Below are 23113 nucleotides of genomic sequence, written 5' to 3'. Positions count from 1 at the left end.
GGGCCTGATCATCTGGCTGTCCCGCACGTGCTGTGTGATGGCACTCAGGATGAGCTGCTCCGTCAGCTTCCCGGGCACCGAAGTCAAGCTGACAGGCCTGTAATTTCCCGGATCATCCTTCCGACCCTTCTTATAGATGGGCGTCACATTGGCCAATCTCCAATCTGTCGGGACCTCCCCGCTCAGCCAGGACTGCTGGGAAATGATGGAAGGCGGCTTGGCGAGCACCCAGCCAGCTCCTTCAGCACCCTCGGGTGTATCCCGCCCGGTCCCACAGACTTGTGTGTGTCCATGTGATGTAGCAGGTCACTGACTCTCTCCTGGATTGCAGGGGGGTCGTTCTCCCAGTCTCTATCATCTGGCTGAGGGGGCTGGATTCCCTCAATACAACTAGTCTTGTTATTAAAGACTGAGGCAAAGAAGGCATTAAGGACCTCAGCCTTCCCCTCATCACTTGCTACCAAGTTTCCTTCAGCATCCAGCAGGGGGTGGAGACTCTCCCTGGTCTTTCTTTTGCTATTGACATACTTATAGAAACATTTCTTGTTATCTCTGATTGCTGAAGCCAGATTAATTTCCAGCTGGGCTTTGGACCTCCTGATTTCTGCCCTGCATAGCCTCACAGCCTCTTTGTAATCACTGTGAGTGGCTAGCCCCTTCCTCCAAAGGCTGTAAACTCTCCTTTTCTCCTTGAGTTGCAGCCAAAGCTCCCTGTTCAGCCAGGGTGGTCTTCTCTGCCGCCCGCTCCTCTTAGAGCACCTGGGGACTGCCTGCTCCTGAGCCATAAACACTTCCTTCTTAAAGAGCGCCCAGCCTTCCTGGACCCCTATACCCTTCAGGACCATCTCCCAAGGGATCCTGTCAAGCTGGTGCCTAAACAAGACAAAGTCAGCCCTTTGGAAGTCCAGGATGTCAGTCCTGCTTAGCCCTTTCCTGGTCTCTCTAAGAATAGAGAACTCTATTATTTCATGATCGCTGTGCCCTAGTCGTCCTCCAACCGCCACATCATCCACCAGTCCTTCTCTGTTCACAAGGAGGAGATCCAGCAGGGCACCTTCTCTGGTTGGTTCTCTCACCAGCTGTGTTAGGAAGTTGTCCCCCACACGTTCCAGGAATCTTCGGGACTGGTCCCGCTCTGCTGTGTTGTATTTCCAGCAGATGTCTGGGAAGTTGAAGTCCCCCACGAGAACAAGGGCAAGCGATCGTGAGATTTCACCCCAGTGCCTATAGAATATTTCATCCACCTCTCTGTCCTGGGTGGGTGGCCTATAGTAGACTCCTACTACAACATCTGCCCTGTTGGCCTTCCCCCTGATTCTAACACAAAGACACTCCACCCTGTCTTCACTGCACTTCTCCTTCCCAAAATGGAGCCTGGGGACTTGGGGTGCCCTTAAAGCGACAGCCAGGGCTCCAGGGATGCAGAGAGAGGCACACCAAGGGGTCCAGGGTGTCCCAAAAGTCAGGCTGAGAACCCAGGAAGCACAAAAAGGGACATGGGGGTGTCCAGCCACCGCCTCTTGTGCTTGCAGGGAGCCTTGCTGGCGAGAGCCTGCTCTGCCGAGCCCGTCTGTCTCCCACGCCGGCGAGCCTTGCAGGCAAGAGGAGGACAGGGGTCCACAGAGCGTGCAGGGAGGTGGGAGCCTTGGAGAGGTGGCCTTGGGCAACCCTGTGCCCCTGGAGACAGTGCGCCAGGGGCTGTTTCCCTTGGCAACGTGGCCTGTGTACACGCAGAGAGGTTCTGAGCACCCGGGACACTCCCAGCCCCCATTGAGCCCTTTATGATGTCAGCGCACGGCCCCCAGAACAAGGGGTTCTGTCCCAGGCCCTGCACACACAGTACCTGGTGGTGCTGCCAGTGCTGTGCCAGTGGGCTGGTGCTGGTGGCACTGGTGGAGCTGGTGCTGCGAGTGGAGCTGGTGCTGCTGGTGCAGGTGCTGGTGGAGCTGCCAGTGGAGCTGGTGCTGGTGGTGCCGGTGCTGCCATCGCTGCTGGTGGTGGCTCAGCCCGCAGGCAGCTGCCCGTGCCCTGCCACTCCTTGGGGTTGGCTCCTCTGTTGGCAGCCGGCACCCGGCAGTGCCCACTAAGTCCTGCCTGGCAGCGCTCCCCAGGGATGAGCGAGGGGAGGCGGTTCAGTGCCCATCCCCGCCGGGCCATGAGGAGGATCTGGCGGTGGCTGTGCGGGAGGGCCAGGAGCATGGGGGCAGGGGAGGGTCCCGAGTCCTGCAGGAGCAGCGGTGGCCATGAGCTCCAGCCGGAGGGCCGGGACGAGCTGCACCGTGCAGCCACCAGCGGCAACTTGGCCCCAGCGCGGCCGCTGGTGGAGGAGCGCGACACCGACTGCCGGGACAAGGCCGACAGGTAACGGGGCGCAGGCAGGCGGGCGCTGCCTGGGAAGCTCCGGGGCTCTTTTCCTCCCCTGGGGCTTAGCTTTGTGCCTGTGGGTGTTCGTCCTCGAGGGAGGTCACTACGGAAAGGGCGGGCAACAACAGGCCCTTCTCCTTGCCGTGAGCTGTGCCTACGACTGGCTCTGCTCTTTGTCTCTCCAGGCGCAGGCGCAGTGGCAGCGCGCGGCCTGTGGACCCCAGCAAGCGGGAGAAGAAGGGAGAAGCTGCTCCAGGCCAAGGCAAAGGGGTGTCAGCATCCAGCGCTCCCCGTGGGGCAGCAGCTGCTGCAGCGTGGCCGCGTGCACCCGCCCTGCGGAGAGCAGGTAGGACTCTGGTGTGGAGGAGGGATGGGGAGAAGGCCTGTCGCCTGCCCTTCTGGCGGCTTGCCGTGGAGACGGGCCGTTTGGAAAGGATGATGTGGTGTGGCTGATGATCCAGGAAAAAATGCACTGCCAGGCCTTGTCCCTGGAAAGCAGAATTCTCGAGACGCTCATTCCTTCGGGGCTCATTTCTGATCACTTTGAGCCATCCCGTCATCCCCCTGGCACACGGAAAAGGCGTGTGCGCTAGAGGAGACGAATTCCCCAGCAGGAAAAGAGACGTGTCTGGAATCTGCATTTTGACAAGTCCCCCTGGGTTTGGGGTGTGTGGCTGTGCTAGGATTGTCTCTGCAAGCACGATGATTGGGAAAGCACTGTAGGCATCAAGGAGCTGTGTTAGCTCACTCTGGTTTCAAAAACGTGTGTTTTTAATGTAGATGAGCCTGCCGCCTGCTTGGAGTCGGCCGTCCGTACGTCGCCATCAGATGAAGAAGGCGTCAAGGAGAGCAAGAGCTTTGGGCAGGAGGTATGCCAAACCAAAGATTTTGAATTCGAGTCCTCCTTTTAGGATTACATTCCATGCCACTGCAAAGCAAGACTTTTCCAGGAATAATGTCTAAGGCAGAGTTATTGAAAACTCTTTGATAATCTGCTGTCAAGCTGCTGACAGTCCTCGCCTGGTTGTATGAAATGCTGCTGCTACCTCCTGGTTTGAGCTGATTTCCTAAGTGCTGTCCATTTGTGTTCTTCAACTTTGAACAGGCAGAAGATGCCGGAGCCCAAATACCGGCGGTGGGGTCAGATTCATCCCCTTCCCACCTGAGCCCTGGGACACATCAGCCATCTGAAAGGGTCGATGGGCAAGTGTTTCTGAGAGAATGTCACCAATGCCTTCGCGTGCAAGGAAAGCTCCATGAGGACATGGCTGAGATGCGAGAAGAAAACGAGAGCTTGTCTCAGCAGCTGAGCAAAGCCGAAAGAAAAGCTGATGGGCTGGAAAAGGAAGTGGAGCAACTGAAAAATGCCCTCTTGGAAAAGACATCGGCTTTAGACTGGACAGAAAGAGAATTACAAGAGAGCAAGAGGCAGACACTGGACTGGTATGGTGTATGCCTTCTTAAAGAGCAGAAGAGAGAAGATGCCATCAAGAAGGCAGAAGAGCTGCAGCACCAACTGGCCCAGCTCCAAAGTGAAAACTTTTTGCTGCGTCAGCAGCTGGGAGACGCGCAGAACAACAACCTCCCGGAACAAATGGTGAGTGGTGGTGCCTCTACGTGCGAGGCCGACAAGGTAGAAAAAGAGGTGAGGTGAGCGCTGACCAAGACTGACTTAAAGGAGAGCAGTTCCCAAGGCTGTCTGGCGCTTCTAAAAGTCAGCAGGTGTACGGTCCGTGCGCGGGAGTCCTTCGCTCGGCTTGGTTCTGTTTTGCGCTGGGTTTGTTGGAATCGCGGAAGGTTCTGACAAGCCTTGAGATGTTTATAGACACAGACGTACGTAGAAACGCTGAGGCCCGCGTTGGGTTTCGTTTGTGGAGCAGAACAACGGCGGGAAGGATGATACACAGAGCTGGCTCTAGGAAGCCTTGGCTCGGGTCGCTGGAGAAAGGGCTGCAGTCCAACGACAGCTCCCGCGTTGGCATCCCGTTAGATTTTAGCATTAACTTAAGGAACAAGCCAAACCCCACAAAGGCACAGTCTCGGCATCTTCCGAGGAGAACGTGCTGGGAGACAGAAATCTTCCCCAAGAGATGACATTTCTGGAGCTGTCTTCGCTCGCCAGGGGTGGCTGGAGACCATCAGCTGTGCAGATGCCCTCTTCTGCCCGTGGATGCGATGGCTTTGCTTTGCGATGCACTTAGAAAAGTGATCTCGGCCTGTGAACTAGTAACTGGAAGTAAAACTACGCACTTGGGCTTCTTTTAATTTGTACTCCTGTGCCGTTGTTTCCCTAGAGAAGAGAGGCACAGCTGCAAGGAGAGCTCGCTGATGCTGTCAGAAAGCAGCACACAGCAGAAACTGCACTGAAGGCTTTGACGAACCAGTACGGTCGCCTGAAGGCAGAGAACTCCCGCTTGCAGGAGGACCTGGACAAGGCTAAGGCCAAGGTATGCAAAGGCTGTCAACATGTTCATGTCTTTGAAGTGTTCTTTTCCTTCAGCAGACAATATCCTGGGAACAAATCCAGGAGAGATTTGTCTGCGGACGTCACGAGCGTCAGACTAGAGGGTGCTTTTAGCTCCTTTCTGCTGCCCTCTCGCCTTGCCAAGCTGATGCGGCTCTTCAGGGGGCTTGTTTCGAGGCTGAGGGGCAAAGCAGTGGCTTGGGGGCAGCATGTGGGTGGGGAAGAACAAAGCAGCTGTGCTCTTCCGAGTCTCGCTTCTGTTCCCACACCGTCCAAACGTTGTGGCCGTGAGATGAAACCACAAGCCACGTGCCCCCTGATGTCTCTGGCCTTGGTTGTTCTCCCTGCAAGGTTTTTCCTCTGTCGATCTCTGCACAAAGATGGTGTCTAGTTCCCTGGCAGTGGTGGTTGGGGGCAAGGAAAGTGACCTTGGTTTGCCGTTGTCTCATAAGCCAGGCTTCGCCCTCCCTCTAAGGAAGGCCTTGAAGCTCTTGTCCCTCCGCCCGCACTGTCCTCCCCAGCCATTAGCACAGGGGTGTGCGTGGGAGAAGGGACGGGGCACGACAGGAGCGTGGTGGAAGCCAAATGAAAGGCAGCGACCGCGGTGAAATGCCAAAGAGCATCTCCAGAGGCACGGACGTGCTATGATGCTGCAGGAGGAGTGGAGCGCCTTTGCCACGGAGCCTTTCTGGAAAGGAGGGACGGGTGGAAGCTGGAGCAGTCTTGTTGGCAAGGGCTTGAAAGGCGCACTTACTTTCAGGAATCCAAGCGCCTTTTCCCTGGGTTGAAATACAAACTCAGGGCACTGACAGCCATGATCTCGATGCATCCGTTGGATGGAGTTTCACCGAGATTTGAGACCCCTCTGCTCAAGGCAGATTGTTTTTCCCCACATACAGGCGTGCGAACTCTCCGCACAGCTGGAGCTGCAGTCCCAAAAATCTCTGCAGCTCGAAGCTCTAAATAAGGAGATGGGACAGACGGTGACAAGTCTGTCAGCTCGCTTGGCGACTCCTGGCGCGGGTCACACCACAACAGCGCCGGAAGAGGAGCAATATCTGAGTCTACTTTTGGAGGTCAGTTCATGTTCCATTTGTATCTGTGGTCGGCGTTGCGTCCATTTGTGGCTGCGGTCACGACTTTTAGGTGTTTTGTCTCGGGCACGTGGTTCTCTTTGTTAGTGCTGTGGGTTTGGCTTTCCCGTAGGGAAGCCGGGGAGCTGCAAAAGGCTGCGCCAGAGTCTGTGTGTCGTGTGTCGTGGCACCAGTGCGCGTGAAAAACACGCAGCCGTTTTGCTGCTCCTCGTGCAGACAGCGTTTAGGCTGTTTAAGAGCTTTTCTGTAAAAGCGGCGGAAAGAGCAGGTTTGTTGAGAGGGGTGGGCATTGTCTTTGTCTTCCTGTTTCTTGAAGTTGCATCTTCTCTTGTAGGTACAGGCAGCCGCTGAAGCCAGAGTAGAAGAGATCAAGACCGCTGTCGCCTCTTGGAGAAACGACCTGGAGCAGATCATTAGAGCTCAGGCTCTCGAGCTGGAGAGAGCAAAGGACAAGCAGGAGTCGACCGCCCTGCTCCTGGCCTGTGCACAGGCAGAATTAAAGAGCTCCGACAAGCGTTTCTTGGTGATGGAGGACATCGCAAGAGTTCTCAGAATCAAATTAAATAAGTAAGTCCCAACGTTTTCTTTTTTTCCCCACGTAGTACAATAGGACCCTTTTCATCGTGGCTTTCCCAACCCACGTCCCTTTCTTGGATCTGGTCAGCATGATGTGCGCACTTCTCCAGAGCCCGCCGTGGGCTCTCCCATGGCAGAGGCCTGGTTTTGTTTCTCTTGACGGACCCTGAAGTAACCAAGCTGACCAGGCCTGTCCGGAGGGTGTTCTAGTGAGTTTTCTTTTAACAGTTTTCTGTAGCCACCTCCCCTTCCTGCACGTACGGTGCAAAAGAGGAGCTCCCTTCCCCTTCTGCTGTTACCCTCCAGCTGAGGAGAGACACACGGGGAAAGGCAGAGGGGACAGAAGAGGAGCCTGTGAGGCAAAAATAATCTATTTGCTGTCCGTTATAACGGTGCACCTTCAGTGTGTGTTTACCGTGGGAGGAGGGAAAGAGCCCCGAGTCCTTACTACCTTCTGGGAAAGGTCTGACAAAGACCTAACACAGACTGCTTGGAAGCCCGAGCAGCAGCACGTGTGGGTGGCTCGGAAGTCTGTGTTCCTCAGCCCAACAGTGCAGTGTCACACCTGGGGAACCACTTGGTGCCACTATGAGCAACAGCCGTTCTTGCACGCTCCTGCATTTCTCACAGGGCTAATGAGAGGCTAGCAGAAGCCAGGAGGAGCAACGGCAGTCAGAAAGCGGAGTGTGAGCAAGACCAGGGGACCAGGGGACCGAGCGTAAACCCATCGGGCTCAGGTAAGCAGCTCCAGGTGTGATTCTTCAGTGCTCGGGTGGGTTAGGGATTACGGTTGGGTTTTGCTTGGGATACTGAAAGAGCGGAAGCCTTTTCCATGTAATTCCTGGTGACGTGGAACCAGGAGAGAGAAGTTGCTTGCTTATCCCGCCGAGCATAAAGCAGGTCTTGTTAGGTGGAAACCCAAAACAGGGAGCGGGCTCTCCAGAGAAGAATTTCATAACTATGGTTCCTCTGGAGTTTCTTTCGCGGGCTTTAGAAAGCTAGTTGCCTGATGGTCAGGCATGGAAAATCTTATTTCCTCCGTTGCGTGTGTCCCTTTCATTCTTTCTGGTTTCCTCTGTGGGCTTAAATCTCTCCAGACCTTCACAGCGTCCTGTCGCAGTTGATAGTTGTCCATTGACTTTGTGGGCTCGCTCTGCTCTAGAACTAACATTGGATCTTGCTTTCTCTCTCCCAGCCACCAGCGAACGTAAAACCAGATCTGGTGGGGATTGTCCCCAGACATCTGCTCTTCCGCCAAATGTCAGCGAAGCCTGGGATATCCCTTCTGGGGCAACTCCGCCCGACAGCGACATTTTGACGGAGAGTTATTAAAGTGGTAGAAAACGCTCAGGAAAGTTGGTGAAAATTCTTTGCCTACCCCGTTCTGGAGAGTGAAAGCAGCCATGGAGGCCTGTAGAAAAAAGGGTTCTGCCACAGGCGGCGCCCGGAACAGCCGCCTCTCCAGGAATGGCTTTGGCAGCTCCGTCGCCCGTGGAGCCCTTGCGGGTGAGCGGTGCGGAGGAGCCCTGGAGTGCAGCTCTGTCGACCTTGCTCCCGCCTCCGGTCAGTGGCCTTGTGCGAAGCTCTGCAGGCTCGGGTGAGCCTGACTGCCAAAGCTGCAGCGAGGAGGTGCCAGCTGCGACAGGGAGGGGACGGCTCAGGGCTGTCCCCACCGCCTGTGACAGGGCTCTGCTCCCCTCCCGCTAGTGCAGGTACCACTGGGGCAGGAGGCAAGGCGTGATGGGTGCCCCAGCTGCCAAGATATGCAATTGGAACCTGTGGAGAAATGACTAAATGGGGGAGCACGGAGATAGATACAAATACGTCCTCTTTAGAAATGACACCCAGGGACAGGATGTTTAATCCGTACCTCCTGCTCTCTAGGTCTACGGAGCTGCCGGCTGGAAGGGAGCAGATGTTAACCCCGACTAGGAGAGGCCCCGCACCACAAGGGCCGGGGGAATACACCGGTGTTCCCCGTGCACAGTCTCCCCTCCCTCGGGCAGAGGGAAAGGACCGCGGGCTCCCTGTGGCACCCGAGGGGCCGTCCGGCCCCACCTCAGGGTGTCCCATTCTCACAGGGTGTGTGTTTCAGGGCATCTCCGGAGCCCTGGATGTGCCTTTCTGGTGACCCACCCCTGCACCCTTCCAGAGACCCCTGACAAGCTCAGCCCTGAGGCGTGGCTTTCTGGAAGCAGGAGGGCAGGCCCAGCCCCAAGTCCCGAGGAAAAACTGAACAAGGCCACGGCTTTGACCTGGCTGCAAAGGAGTTAGAGGGAGCACTGAAAACGTACCAAACGTCCCTGGAGAAAAGCATTAGCCAGGATCCCTGTCTGATCCCATCTCGCAGCGGGTCTTCTGAGAACCTCCAGACCACTCTCCTTCCTCGGCACAGCAGGATGTTGATGTTCTTGAATAAAAGGGCCGAGTCCTTGCCTTGGGTCAAGGGCTGCACAGGGACTTTGATGGCCACTGCAGCTGAAAAGGAAAATGCTCCTTTGAGAACGTAGCGTGGCTGGAAGGAAAATAACTTGTGCTTTGTCTGTGTAACGTGCTCAGAGCGAAGATCGTGGGTGAGCAGAGCGTGCGGCTGCACGAGAGCAAACTCCAGCTCCCCGGCCACGTGCCCACCTCGCCGCGCACGCCGAGGAGCATCCACGCTCCCAGCACGGAGGTGAGGCTCTGAGAGGGCTCGGGCTCAGCAGACAGCTTGCAGGAGCTGATGTCTCCTGCGAGCGCGGGGTGGTGTTTGTAGCTGCAGCTGAGGGTGCCGGAGAAGAGCTGAATCGATCCTTGGGTTGGGATGGAAAGGGGCAGCAAACACCCCGAGTGCGACGGCTTTATGGGTGAGGAGGGACTCTGGGGAGCTGCAGCTCGGTGCCCTTGGCACACTGCTCCACCCCCGAGCTGCTGTCTGATGAGATCCTGTGACACAAGGACAGAAATTGCACTTTGGCTCTTTTGCAGATTTGAGAGGTGTTAAAAGACCTGAGTTTTAAGTTCGCTTTAAAATTAGGAGAAGTAACACAGAGCAGTGTGCTTGGGCAAGTTACTTCTGTCAGCCAAAAAAGGTCAGAGCAAGCTGACGGATAATGTCGACTAAATTGCACTGAATGGAGATCTGCCTTCCCCAAAACCTCGGGTTGGGATTGACCAAGTTGATGAAGAACTCTGGGGGAAGAAATGAAGGAAAATCCAGGAAAGTCCAAGATTGTGTTCCGACAGCTCCTCAAATCAAAGAGGTGGATTTGGAAGTTTGTTGGTACATTTTGAAATTTGGAGGGAACCCAGTTTGGTTGGAAATGAGCTCTTAAGGGTGAAAGCGCCGTTTGGGGCCTGGCAGAAAGAGCTGTTTGTGTGTTCCACTCTGTTTTATTTCTTTCTGTTTGTTTCACCTGGGCTAGTTCGGTGGGGTTTTTCAGTTTAAATTCAGACCCAAAGGACAAAGCTATGATTTAGAACCTCAGTGGGGCTGGAGTTCATGGGGAGAACTGTCAGTGGAGCCGGGGGAACTGTAAAGACCAAGACTGTACGTTGAAATTCGGGGTCTGACACGCACCTCCTCCTTTGAAAGTCTCTGTTCCTCCTTCCAGGGCTTGAAGAGCGTGAACTTCTCTGAACGCCAGCTCCAGAGTAAGGTGTTGCCATCTGCCCGTAGCAGGTACCGTGGGGCAAACGGAGGAGGCAGGGAATGCCTCTCTGCATGTGGTGAGGGAGAGGTTGAGCACTTTGGCTGCTCCCCCCTGTGCTTTCACCTCCAAGGGTCTTTCTTCTCTCTTTGTTTTGGTTTGGTTTTGGTCAAATTATAGGAAAATGGTATTAAAAAGACTCTGGAACTAGTGGGATGGAGAAGTAAACTCTTCAAAATATGTGGGGGAACGCTGTGGGTTTAGAAATCATCTTGGTGCCCAGTGGTTTTGGAGGAGTGTCTTTACACAGGAGGTGATGAGACTTCGAGGGCCAGTGCTGCCTGGCGCGGTGTGACCCACGTCGCAGGCTGTGCTCAGGAGGGAGCCTGAGCTGCTCCTCCGCTGGTGTAAGCCAGGAGCACCGTGATCTGTGCCAAAGGGGCGAGGGGAAGGCAGAGACACTCTGCGCCTCTGGTCTGTGCGCGTGGCAGGCTTGGTGACAGCCTTGGGGTGCTGTGGAGGGTGCTGGCCGGTCTGGGGGGTGCTGGGGTGGGTGAGGGCCATCAGCTCCTTGGCTGGTGGAAGCGTATTGGAGCCTTATCCCTGCGCTGCCTGCCAGGGATGCTGGGAGGGACGTTGGGGCCGTGCAGGTGGTGGAGGGTCAGGTAGAGTTTGCAGAATGACTTGAGAGAGGAAATTTGTTTTCAGCTTCCCATCACGAGAACCGCCAGACTCGCTCAGCCCCCCGAAGGCCGCGCAAGACACGAAGCCTGCAGGAGGAGCTGAAGGCCAAGACTCCTCCTCCTGCTTATCCCCCTCTCAACCTTCTGAGATCGGCTACTTAAATGTAGCTTCGCCTGGAGACACCACAGCCTCCCAGCTGCAGGAGGAGAGTCAGAGCATCAGCTCCGAGAACTTCTAAAGGGGAAGGGTGTTTGTAAAATGTTAGCTGGACTGCAGGGTTTTGGGCTTCTCTTGCTGGGGGATGACGAGGACTGCAGGGGAGAATTGCCACATTGACTGAGTTGGTAATTTCTGGTTCAGCTGTAGTATTCAACAGCTTTATTTTCAATGTACCCAACTGTAAATGTGTGTGTATGTGTGTGTGAGATCCCACACGGAGGCTGGAATTTGTAGATAAACTCAGGAAAATGGAAGAGGGGTGGGGTGAAGCGTATCTTCCCCTGAACCCTAATTCCTGGTCCAGTCCAAAACTACCAGTTTTGTAAATAAAACTCGGAGAAGTTCCCTTTCACCACGTGCCTGCTTTCCTCCATTCCCCTCGATCTGTGCTCAGAGGCCGGTCATTCCTCTTTTTGCACGCCCTTACCCCTGCATTTTGCTTTGTGCAAGCCTGGGGAGGGGAGCGCGGGGTGTCTGAGCACTGAGGGAGGGGATGAGAAGGTGTGGAGAAGGAGGATTGGGGGAGGGAAAGGAGGGGCTCTGAGAGCGAGGATGGTGGGCAGAGGGGCCAGGAGGCAGATGAAGGGAGATGGAGGGGACGAGGGAAATGGAATAGGAGCAGGAGAAGGGAGGGGAGCTGAGCATGCGGAGAAGGAGAGAGGGTGGGTCTTGAGTGCTCCCTGACAGTGCTGGAGGCTCTGTGAGGATGCTTGGGAGGGGGTGGAAGGAGTCAGCTCATGCGGAAAAGGGGTGTAGCAGGGATCTGTGCATGCAGAGAGGGAAGCAGAAAGGCTCAGAGTGTGAGCTGGGGGGAAGAGGAGGGGTCTGACCGCACGAGTGGGATTGGAAGGTCTGTGCCTACTCAGGAGGGCAGGGGATGAATCGGAATCGCAGTTTGCACGAGGGGGAACCAAGGAGATGGCAGTGCTCGGAAGGGGAGAGGTGCTCAGAAAAAATGCATTGGCCTGGAGGGCGTCTGAGCATGCCTGGTGGGGGCTGGAGGGGACCTGATCGGGCACAGAGGGCCACAGTGGGGATAAGAGCGGTCCCCAAGGGAAGAGAGCAGGTCTGCCCCGGGAGGGAACAGCGGATCTCTGAGGAGAGTGACGGGATCTGCGCACACGTAAGATGAGGTTTATTCAAAACCTACTTGGCTCCAACCACAATTACAACAAAATTTTTTTTCCAATCTGCCCTGCTCTTCTGCAGCTGTGCTGACGGCACAGTTAAAGATACTTGCTTGGAATTTGTCATCTTGTTCTCCACTCGGGCTCCTCTGTACAAAACCCATCTCAAAACAATTTCAAATAAGCTTTGCCCAAGGCAGATGGTCCCCTGCAGCTGGAGATTCTCCACTGGTGTGACTTTTCAGCAAGGACTCCTGAAACTTAAGTTATCTTTGAGGGGTTTTTTATTTTCAACTTGACTTTTTTCACCCTGCCAGTCTCCTAATCTTGTGTCTCTGTCAAGGAAGACACCATGTTTGTGTCTGCTCAGGTGAGGTTCAGTGTTGCTTGTCTGTGACTCTTTGGGTCTCGCTGGGGAGAGGGCAGTGGGTGGGTGGAGACAGCTCTGACACGGGCTGTGGGCACCTGGAGGAGGCGCCGGGGAGACCTTATTGCAGCCTTTCAATACTTATGGGGGCTTGTAGGAAAGATGGGGACAAACATTTTAGCAGGGCCTGTAGCAATCGCACAAGGGGTAATGGTTTTAAACGAAAGGAGGGTAGATTCAGACTAGATAGAAGGAAGAAATTCTTTATGATGAGGGTAGTGAACCACTGGCACAGGTTGCCCGGAGAGGCCGTGGATGCCCCGTCCCTGGAAACAGTCAAGGTCAGGCTGGACGGGGCTCTGAGCAACCTGATTGAGTTGAAGATGTCCCAGCTCATTGCAGAGGGGTTGGATTAAGTGACCTTTAAAAGTCCATTCCAAACCGTTCTGTGATTTGAGGATCCCCCCAGAGCCCCCAGCATGTCTTGGGGTGCACAGAAAGACACATCCAGGGGGTTGTGGGTGCCCCACTGAGCGGTCCGGGCTGTCCCCAACAGCACATCGTGGTGACCAGGGTGCCCCTAAAGGTGCACGAAGGAGTCCAGCTTTTCAATCTATCCTAAACAGACAGAGGGACCTCAGGAAAAAGTTCAGGAGTCAGGAGTCCTTGAGAAACAAATACAGAAAAACACAAGCAAAGCTTTCATACATCCATCACAGTTTACTCTTCATAACCGTCAGAAATTCGTTTGTTTGAGCCCTTGCATTCCCTTTCAGTGGCCATCAAAGTCCCTGTGCAGCCCTTGACCCAAGGCAAGGACTCGGCCCTTTTATTCAAGAACATCAACATCCTGCTGTGCCGAGGAAGGAGAGTGGTCTGGAGGGTCTCAGAAGACCCGCTGCGAGATGGGATCAGACAGGGATCCTGGCTAATGCTTTTCTCCAGGGACGTTTGGTACGTTTTCAGTGCTCCCTCTAACTCCTTTGCAGCCAGGTCAAAGCCGTGGCCTTGTTCAGTTTTTCCTCGGGACTTGGGGCTGGGCCTGCCCTCCTGCTTCCAGAAAGCCACGCCTCAGGGCTGAGCTTGTCAGGGGTCTCTGGAAGGGTGCAGGGGTGGGTCACCAGAAAGGCACATCCAGGGCTCCGGAGATGCCCTGAAACACACACCCTGTGAGAATGGGACACCCTGAGGTGGGGCCGGACGGCCCCTCGGGTGCCACAGGGAGCCCGCGGTCCTTTCCCTCTGCCCGAGGGAGGGGAGACTGTGCACGGGGAACACCGGTGTATTCCCCCGGCCCTTGTGGTGCGGGGCCTCTCCTAGTCGGGGTTAACATCTGCTCCCTTCCAGCCGGCAGCTCCGTAGACCTAGAGAGCAGGAGGTACGGATTAAACATCCTGTCCCTGGGTGTCATTTCTAAAGAGGACGTATTTGTATCTATCTCCGTGCTCCCCCATTTAGTCATTTCTCCACAGGTTCCAATTGCATATCTTGGCAGCTGGGGCACCCATCACGCCTTGCCTCCTGCCCCAGTGGTACCTGCACTAGCGGGAGGGGAGCAGAGCCCTGTCACAGGCGGTGGGGACAGCCCTGAGCCGTCCCCTCCCTGTCGCAGCTGGCACCTCCTCGCTGCAGCTTTGGCAGTCAGGCTCACCCGAGCCTGCAGAGCTTCGCACAAGGCCACTGACCGGAGGCGGGAGCAAGGTCGACAGAGCTGCACTCCAGGGCTCCTCCGCACCGCTCACCCGCAAGGGCTCCACGGGCGACGGAGCTGCCAAAGCCATTCCTGGAGAGGCGGCTGTTCCGGGCGCCGCCTGTGGCAGAACCCTTTTTTCTACAGGCCTCCATGGCTGCTTTCACTCTCCAGAACGGGGTAGGCAAAGAATTGTCACCAACTTTCCTGAGCGTTTTCTACCACTTTAATAACTCTCCGTCAAAATGTCGCTGTCGGGCGGAGTTGCCCCAGAAGGGATATCCCAGGCTTCGCTGACATTTGGCGGAAGAGCAGATGTCTGGGGACAATCCCCACCAGATCTGGTTTTACGTTCGCTGGTGGCTGGGAGAAAGCAAGATCCAATGTTAGTTCTAGAGCAGAGCGAGCCCACAAAGTCAATGGACAACTATCAACTGCGACAGGACGCTGTGAAGGTCTGGAGAGATTTAAGCCCACAGAGGAAACCAGAAAGAATGAAAGGGACACACGCAACGGAGGAAATAAGATTTTCCATGCCTGACCATCAGGCAACTAGCTTTCTAAAGCCCGCGAAAGAAACTCCAGAGGAACCATTGTTATGAAATTCTTCTCTGGAGAGCCCGCGCCCTGTTTTGGGTTTCCAGCTAACAAGACCTGCTTTATGCTCGGCGGGATAAGCAAGCAACTTCTCTCTCCTGGTTCCACGTCACCAGGAATTACATGGAAAAGGCTTCCGCTCTTTCAGTATCCCAAGCAAAACCCAACCGTAATCCCTAACCCACCCGAGCACTGAAGAATCACACCTGGAGCTGCTTACCTGAGCCCGATGGGTTTACGCTCGGTCCCCTGGTCCCCTGGTCTTGCTCACACTCCGCTTTCTGACTGCCGTTGCTCCTCCTGGCTTCTGCTAGCCTCTCATTAGCCCTGTGAGAAATGCAGGAGCGTGCAAGAACGGCTGTTGCTCATAGTGGCACCAAGTGGTTCCCCAGGTGTGACACTGCACTGTTGGGCTGAGGAACACAGACTTCCGAGCCACCCACACGTGCTGCTGCTCGGGCTTCCAAGCAGTCTGTGTTAGGTCTTTGTCAGACCTTTCCCAGAAGGTAGTAAGGACTCGGGGCTCTTTCCCTCCTCCCACGGTAAACACACACTGAAGGTGCACCGTTATAACGGACAGCAAATAGATTATTTTTGCCTCACAGGCTCCTCTTCTGTCCCCTCTGCCTTTCCCCGTGTGTCTCTCCTCAGCTGGAGGGTAACAGCAGAAGGGGAAGGGAGCTCCTCTTTTGCACCGTACGTGCAGGAAGGGGAGGTGGCTACAGAAAACTGTTAAAAGAAAACTCACTAGAACACCCTCCGGACAGGCCTGGTCAGCTTGGTTACTTCAGGGTCCGTCAAGAGAAACAAAACCAGGCCTCTGCCATGGGAGAGCCCACGGCGGGCTCTGGAGAAGTGCGCACATCATGCTGACCAGATCCAAGAAAGGGACGTGGGTTGGGAAAGCCACGATGAAAAGGGTCCTATTGTACTACGTGGGGAAAAAAAGAAAACGTTGGGACTTACTTATTTAATTTGATTCTGAGAACTCTTGCGATGTCCTCCATCACCCAGAAACGCTTGTCGGAGCTCTTTAATTCTGCCTGTGCGCAGGCCAGGAGCAGGGCGGTCGACTCCTGCTTGTCCTTTGCTCTCTCCAGCTCGAGAGCCTGAGCTCTAATGATCTGCTCCAGGTCGTTTCTCCAAGAGGCGACAGCGGTGTTGATCTCTTCTACTCTGGCTTCAGCGGCTGCCTGTACCTACAAGAGAAGATGCAACTTCAAGAAACAGGAAGACAAAGACAATGCCCACCCCTCTCAACAAACCTGCTCTTTCCGCCGCTTTTACAGAAAAGCTCTTAAACAGCCTAAACGCTGTCTGCACGAGGAGCAGCAAAACGGCTGCGTGTTTTTCACGCGCACTGGTGCCACGACACACGACACACAGACTCTGGCGCAGCCTTTTGCAGCTCCCCGGCTTCCCTACGGGAAAGCCAAACCCACAGCACTAACAAAGAGAACCACGTGCCCGAGACAAAACACCTAAAAGTCGTGACCGCAGCCACAAATGGACGCAACGCCGACCACAGATACAAATGGAACATGAACTGACCTCCAAAAGTAGACTCAGATATTGCTTCTCTTCCGGCGCTGTTGTGGTGTGACCCGCGCCAGGAGTCGCCAAGCGAGCTGACAGACTTGTCACCGTCTGTCCCATCTCCTTATTTAGAGCTTCGAGCTGCAGAGATTTTTGGGACTGCAGCTCCAGCTGTGCGGAGAGTTCGCACGCCTGTATGTGGGGAAAAACAATCTGCCTTGAGCAGAGGGGTCTCAAATCTCGGTGAAACTCCATCCAACGGATGCATCGAGATCATGGCTGTCAGTGCCCTGAGTTTGTATTTCAACCCAGGGAAAAGGCGCTTGGATTCCTGAAAGTAAGTGCGCCTTTCAAGCCCTTGCCAACAAGACTGCTCCAGCTTCCACCCGTCCCTCCTTTCCAGAAAGGCTCCGTGGCAAAGGCGCTCCACTCCTCCTGCAGCATCATAGCACGTCCGTGCCTCTGGAGATGCTCTTTGGCATTTCACCGCGGTCGCTGCCTTTCATTTGGCTTCCACCACGCTCCTGTCGTGCCCCGTCCCTTCTCCCACGCACACCCCTGTGCTAATGGCTGGGGAGGACAGTGCGGGCGGAGGGACAAGAGCTTCAAGGCCTTCCTTAGAGGGAGGGCGAAGCCTGGCTTATGAGACAACGGCAAACCAAGGTCACTTTCCTTGCCCCCAACCACCACTGCCAGGGAACTAGACACCATCTTTGTGCAGAGATCGACAGAGGAAAAACCTTGCAGGGAGAACAACCAAGGCCAGAGACATCAGGGGGCACGTGGCTTGTGGTTTCATCTCACGGCCACAACGTTTGGACGGTGTGGGAACAGAAGCGAGACTCGGAAGAGCACAGCTGCTTTGTTCTTCCCCACCCACATGCTGCCCCCAAGCCACTGCTTTGCCCCTCAGCCTCGAAACAAGCCCCCTGAAGAGCCGCATCAGCTTGGCAAGGCGAGAGGGCAGCAGAAAGGAGCTAAAAGCACCCTCTAGTCTGACGCTCGTGACGTCCGCAGACAAATCTCTCCTGGATTTGTTCCCAGGATATTGTCTGCTGAAGGAAAAGAACACTTCAAAGACATGAACATGTTGACAGCCTTTGCATACCTTGGCCTTAGCCTTGTCCAGGTCCTCCTGCAAGCGGGAGTTCTCTGCCTTCAGGCGACCGTACTGGTTCGTCAAAGCCTTCAGTGCAGTTTCTGCTGTGTGCTGCTTTCTGACAGCATCAGCGAGCTCTCCTTGCAGCTGTGCCTCTCTTCTCTAGGGAAACAACGGCACAGGAGTACAAATTAAAAGAAGCCCAAGTGCGTAGTTTTACTTCCAGTTACTAGTTCACAGGCCGAGATCACTTTTCTAAGTGCATCGCAAAGCAAAGCCATCGCATCCACGGGCAGAAGAGGGCATCTGCACAGCTGATGGTCTCCAGCCACCCCTGGCGAGCGAAGACAGCTCCAGAAATGTCATCTCTTGGGGAAGATTTCTGTCTCCCAGCACGTTCTCCTCGGAAGATGCCGAGACTGTGCCTTTGTGGGGTTTGGCTTGTTCCTTAAGTTAATGCTAAAATCTAACGGGATGCCAACGCGGGAGCTGTCGTTGGACTGCAGCCCTTTCTCCAGCGACCCGAGCCAAGGCTTCCTAGAGCCAGCTCTGTGTATCATCCTTCCCGCCATTGTTCTGCTCCACAAACGAAACCCAACGCGGGCCTCAGCGTTTCTACGTACGTCTGTGTCTATAAACATCTCAAGGCTTGTCAGAACCTTCCGCGATTCCAACAAACCCAGCGCAAAACAGAACCAAGCCGAGCGAAGGACTCCCGCGCACGGACCGTACACCTGCTGACTTTTAGAAGCGCCAGACAGCCTTGGGAACTGCTCTCCTTTAAGTCAGTCTTGGTCAGCGCTCACCTCACCTCTTTTTCTACCTTGTCGGCCTCGCACGTAGAGGCACCACCACTCACCATTTGTTCCAGGCAGCTGTTGTTCTGCGCGTCTCCCAGCTGCTGACGCAGCAAAACGTTTTCACTTTGGAGCTGGGCCAGTTGCTGCTCCAGCTCTTCTGCCTTCTTGATGGCATCTTCTCTCTTCTGCTCTTTAAGAAGGCATACACCATACCAGTCCAGTGTCTGCCTCTTGCTCTCTTGTAATTCTCTTTCTGTCCAGTCTAAAGCCGATGTCTTTTCCAAGAGGGCATTTTTCAGTTGCTCCACTTCCTTTTCCAGCCCATCAGCTTTTCTTTCGGCTTTGCTCAGCTGCCGAGACAAGCTCTCGTTTTCTTCTCGCATCTCAGCCATGTCCTCATGGAGCTTTCCTTGCACGCGAAGGCATTGGTGACATTCTCTCAGAAACACTTGCCCATCGACCCTTTCAGATGGCTGATGTGTCCCAGGGCTCAGGTGGGAAGGGGATGAATCTGACCCCACCGCCGGTATTTGGGCTCCGGCATCTTCTGCCTGTTCAAAGTTGAAGAACACAAATGGACAGCACTTAGGAAATCAGCTCAAACCAGGAGGTAGCAGCAGCATTTCATACAACCAGGTGAGGACTGTCAGCAGCTTGACAGCAGATTATCAAAGAGTTTTCAATAACTCTGCCTTAGACATTATTCCTGGAAAAGTCTTGCTTTGCAGTGGCATGGAACGTAATCCTAAAAGGAGGACTCGAATTGAAAATCTTTGGTTTGGCATACCTCCTGCCCAAAGCTCTTGCTCTCCTTGACGCCTTCTTCATCTGATGGCGACGTACGGACGGCCGACTCCAAGCAGGCGGCAGGCTCATCTACATTAAAAACACACGTTTTTGAAACCAGAGTGAGCTAACGCAGCTCCTTGATGCCTACAGTGCTTTCCCAATCATCGTGCTTGCAGAGACAATCCTAGCACAGCCACACACCCCAAACCCAGGGGGACTTGTCAAAATGCAGATTCCAGACACGTCTCTTTTCCTGCTGGGGAATTCGTCTCCTCTAGCGCACACGCCTTTTCCGTGTGCCAGGGGGATGACGGGATGGCTCAAAGTGATCAGAAATGAGCCCCGAAGGAATGAGCGTCTCGAGAATTCTGCTTTCCAGGGACAAGGCCTGGCAGTGCATTTTTTCCTGGATCATCAGCCACACCACATCATCCTTTCCAAACGGCCCGTCTCCACGGCAAGCCGCCAGAAGGGCAGGCGACAGGCCTTCTCCCCATCCCTCCTCCACACCAGAGTCCTACCTGCTCTCCGCAAGGCGGGTGCACGCGGCCACGCTGCAGCAGCTGCTGCCCCACGGGGAGCGCTGGATGCTGACACCCCTTTGCCTTGGTCTGGAGCAGCTTCTCCCTTCTTCTCCCGCTTGCTGGGGTCCACAGGCCGCGCGCTGCCACTGCGCCTGCGCCTGGAGAGACAAAGAGCAGAGCCAGTCGTAGGCACAGCTCACGGCAAGGAGAAGGGCCTGTTGTTGCCCGCCCTTTCCGTAGTGACCTCCCTCGAGGACGAACACCCACAGGCACAAAGCTAAGCCCCAGGGGAGGAAAAGAGCCCCGGAGCTTCCCAGGCAGCGCCCGCCTGCCTGCGCCCCGTTACCTGTCGGCCTTGTCCCGGCAGTCGGTGTCGCGCTCCTCCACCAGCGGCCGCGCTGGGGCCAAGTTGCCGCTGGTGGCTGCACGGTGCAGCTCGTCCCGGCCCTCCGGCTGGAGCTCATGGCCACCGCTGCTCCTGGAGGACTCGGCACCCTCCCCTGCCCCCATGCTCCTGGCCCTCCCGCACAGCCACCGCCAGATCCTCCTCATGGCCCGGCGGGGATGGGCACTGAACCGCCTCCCCTCGCTCATCCCTGGGGAGCGCTGCCAGGCAGGACTTAGTGGGCACTGCCGGGTGCCGGCTGCCAACAGAGGAGCCAACCCCAAGGAGTGGCAGGGCACGGGCAGCTGCCTGCGGGCTGAGCCACCACCAACAGCGATGGCAGCACCGGCACCACCAGCACCAGCTCCACTGGCAGCTCCACCAGCACCTGCACCAGCAGCACCAGCTCCACTCGCAGCACCAGCTCCACCAGTGCCACCAGCACCAGCCCACTGGCACAGCACTGGCAGCACCACCAGGTACTGTGTGTGCAGGGCCTGGGACAGAACCCCTTGTTCTGGGGGCCGTGCGCTGACATCATAAAGGGCTCAATGGGGGCTGGGAGTGTCCCGGGTGCTCAGAACCTCTCTGCGTGTACACAGGCCACGTTGCCAAGGGAAACAGCCCCTGGCGCACTGTCTCCAGGGGCACAGGGTTGCCCAAGGCCACCTCTCCAAGGCTCCCACCTCCCTGCACGCTCTGTGGACCCCTGTCCTCCTCTTGCCTGCAAGGCTCGCCGGCGTGGGAGACAGACGGGCTCGGCAGAGCAGGCTCTCGCCAGCAAGGCTCCCTGCAAGCACAGGAGGCGGTGGCTGGACACCCCCATGTCCCTTTTTGTGCTTCCTGGGTTCTCAGCCTGACTTTTGGGACACCCTGGACCCCTTGGTGTGCCTCTCTCTGCATCCCTGGAGCCCTGGCTGTCGCTTTAAGGGCACCCCAAGTCCCCAGGCTCCATTTTGGGAAGGAGAAGTGCAGTGAAGACAGGGTGGAGTGTCTTTGTGTTAGAATCAGGGGGAAGGCCAACAGGGCAGATGTTGTAGTAGGAGTCTACTATAGGCCACCCACCCAGGACAGAGAGGTGGATGAAATATTCTATAGGCACTGGGGTGAAATCTCACGATCGCTTGCCCTTGTTCTCGTGGGGGACTTCAACTTCCCAGACATCTGCTGGAAATACAACACAGCAGAGCGGGACCAGTCCCGAAGATTCCTGGAACGTGTGGGGGACAACTTCCTAACACAGCTGGTGAGAGAACCAACCAGAGAAGGTGCCCTGCTGGATCTCCTCCTTGTGAACAGAGAAGGACTGGTGGATGATGTGGCGGTTGGAGGACGACTAGGGCACAGCGATCATGAAATAATAGAGTTCTCTATTCTTAGAGAGACCAGGAAAGGGCTAAGCAGGACTGACATCCTGGACTTCCAAAGGGCTGACTTTGTCTTGTTTAGGCACCAGCTTGACAGGATCCCTTGGGAGATGGTCCTGAAGGGTATAGGGGTCCAGGAAGGCTGGGCGCTCTTTAAGAAGGAAGTGTTTATGGCTCAGGAGCAGGCAGTCCCCAGGTGCTCTAAGAGGAGCGGGCGGCAGAGAAGACCACCCTGGCTGAACAGGGAGCTTTGGCTGCAACTCAAGGAGAAAAGGAGAGTTTACAGCCTTTGGAGGAAGGGGCTAGCCACTCACAGTGATTACAAAGAGGCTGTGAGGCTATGCAGGGCAGAAATCAGGAGGTCCAAAGCCCAGCTGGAAATTAATCTGGCTTCAGCAATCAGAGATAACAAGAAATGTTTCTATAAGTATGTCAATAGCAAAAGAAAGACCAGGGAGAGTCTCCACCCCCTGCTGGATGCTGAAGGAAACTTGGTAGCAAGTGATGAGGGGAAGGCTGAGGTCCTTAATGCCTTCTTTGCCTCAGTCTTTAATAACAAGACTAGTTGTATTGAGGGAATCCAGCCCCCTCAGCCAGATGATAGAGACTGGGAGAACGACCCCCCTGCAATCCAGGAGAGAGTCAGTGACCTGCTACATCACATGGACACACACAAGTCTGTGGGACCGGGCGGGATACACCCGAGGGTGCTGAAGGAGCTGGCTGGGTGCTCGCCAAGCCGCCTTCCATCATTTCCCAGCAGTCCTGGCTGAGCGGGGAGGTCCCGACAGATTGGAGATTGGCCAATGTGACGCCCATCTATAAGAAGGGTCGGAAGGATGATCCGGGAAATTACAGGCCTGTCAGCTTGACTTCGGTGCCCGGGAAGCTGACGGAGCAGCTCATCCTGAGTGCCATCACACAGCACGTGCGGGACAGCCAGATGATCAGGCCCAGTCAGCGGGTTTAGGAAAGGCAGGTCCTGCCTGACAAACCTGATCTCCTCCTACGACAGGGCGACCTGCTTATTGGGTGAGGGAAAGGCTGTGGGTGTTGTCTGCCTTGACTTTAGCGAGGCCTTTGACACCGTTTCCCACAGCATTCTCCTGGCAAAACTGGCTGCTCGCGGCTTGGATGGGCACACGCTGTGCTGGGTAAAAAACTGGCTGGATGGCCGGGCCCAAAGAGTGGTGGTGAACGGAGGTAAATCCAGTTGGCGGCCGGTCACGAGTGGTGTCCCCCAGGGCTGGGTTTTGGGGCCACTCCTGTTTAACATCTTTACTGATGCTCTAGACGAGGGGATCGAGTGCACCCTCAGTCAGTTTGCAGATGACACCCAGTTGGGTGGGAGTGTTGATCTGCTCGAGGGTAGGGAGGCTCTGCAGAGAGACCTGGCCAGGCTGGAGCGATGGGCTGAGGCCAACTGGGGGAGTTTCAATAAGGCCAAATGCCGGGTGCTGCCCTTGGGCCACAACAACCCCCAGCAGCGCTACAGGCTTGGGGAGGAGTGGCTGGAGAGCTGCCAGTCAGAGAGGGACCTGGGGGGGATGGACAGCCGGCTGAACAGGAGCCAGCAGTGTGCCCAGGTGGCCAAGAAGGCCAATGGCATCCTGGCTTGTATCAGCAATAGCGTGGCCAGCAGGGACAGGGAAGGGATCTCACCCCTGTGCTCGGCACTGGTGAGGCCGCCCCTCGATGAGTGGGTTCAGTTTTGGGCCCCTCACTCCAAAAAGGCCATTGAATGACTCGAGCGTGTCCAGAGAAGGGCAACGGAGCTGGTGCAGGGTCTGGAGCACAGGTCT

The 23113-nt window shown here is 55.7% G+C and overlaps 3 protein-coding genes across 3 annotated transcripts in view; 1 reads left to right on the top strand and 2 right to left on the bottom strand.

Moving 5' to 3' along the window:
- The window catches only part of LOC141933473 (uncharacterized), a 35500-nt gene extending 15008 nt beyond the window's left edge, over positions 1-20492 (bottom strand). The window contains exon 1 of the mRNA XM_074848183.1: positions 20306-20492. The gene's annotated coding sequence lies outside the window, so the exon portion shown is untranslated. The remainder of the gene's footprint in view (positions 1-20305) is intronic.
- LOC141933471 (uncharacterized) lies at positions 129-11382 on the top strand. The gene is made up of 9 exons (XM_074848181.1): positions 129-2361; positions 2550-2710; positions 3145-3233; positions 3470-3961; positions 4659-4811; positions 5728-5904; positions 6257-6489; positions 7129-7235; positions 7694-11382. Exons 1-9 carry the CDS (start codon positions 2114-2116, stop codon positions 7828-7830), a joined length of 1797 nt encoding a protein of 598 aa, XP_074704282.1. The 5' UTR covers positions 129-2113; the 3' UTR covers positions 7831-11382.
- On the bottom strand, positions 12772-19480 carry LOC141933517 (coiled-coil domain-containing protein 144A-like). The gene is made up of 7 exons (XM_074848252.1): positions 19034-19480; positions 18306-18797; positions 17456-17608; positions 16363-16539; positions 15778-16010; positions 15032-15138; positions 12772-14577 (listed from the first exon to the last, which is right to left on the bottom strand). The coding sequence occupies exons 2-7, from the start codon at positions 18636-18638 to the stop codon at positions 14441-14443; spliced, it is 1140 nt and encodes a 379-aa protein (XP_074704353.1). The 5' UTR covers positions 18639-18797; positions 19034-19480; the 3' UTR covers positions 12772-14440.
- Positions 20493-23113: the final 2621 nt, after the last annotated feature.

Source organism: Strix aluco, chromosome 22, assembly GCF_031877795.1.
Source record: "Strix aluco isolate bStrAlu1 chromosome 22, bStrAlu1.hap1, whole genome shotgun sequence".
Taxonomy (NCBI): Eukaryota; Metazoa; Chordata; class Aves; order Strigiformes; family Strigidae; genus Strix; species Strix aluco.
Note: the sequence above shows the minus strand (reverse complement) of the source record. Positions and strands in the feature narration are given on the sequence as shown.

Excerpts from the sequence above, each read along its gene's own strand:
- LOC141933471 (XM_074848181.1), top strand. The coding sequence starts at position 2,114 with ATGAGCGAGGGGAGGCGGTTCAGTGCCCATCCCCGCCGGGCCATGAGG. Across the intron at positions 3,962-4,658 it reads ACAACCTCCCGGAACAAATG|AGAAGAGAGGCACAGCTGCA; the intron begins GTGAGTGGTGGT and ends TTGTTTCCCTAG. Across the intron at positions 4,812-5,727 it reads TGGACAAGGCTAAGGCCAAG|GCGTGCGAACTCTCCGCACA; the intron begins GTATGCAAAGGC and ends CCCCACATACAG.
- LOC141933517 (XM_074848252.1), bottom strand. The coding sequence starts at position 18,638 with ATGGCTGAGATGCGAGAAGAAAACGAGAGCTTGTCTCGGCAGCTGAGC. Across the intron at positions 15,139-15,777 it reads CTCAGAATCAAATTAAATAA|GGCTAATGAGAGGCTAGCAG; the intron begins GTAAGTCCCAAC and ends CATTTCTCACAG. Across the intron at positions 14,578-15,031 it reads CGTAAACCCATCGGGCTCAG|CCACCAGCGAACGTAAAACC; the intron begins GTAAGCAGCTCC and ends GCTTTCTCCCAG.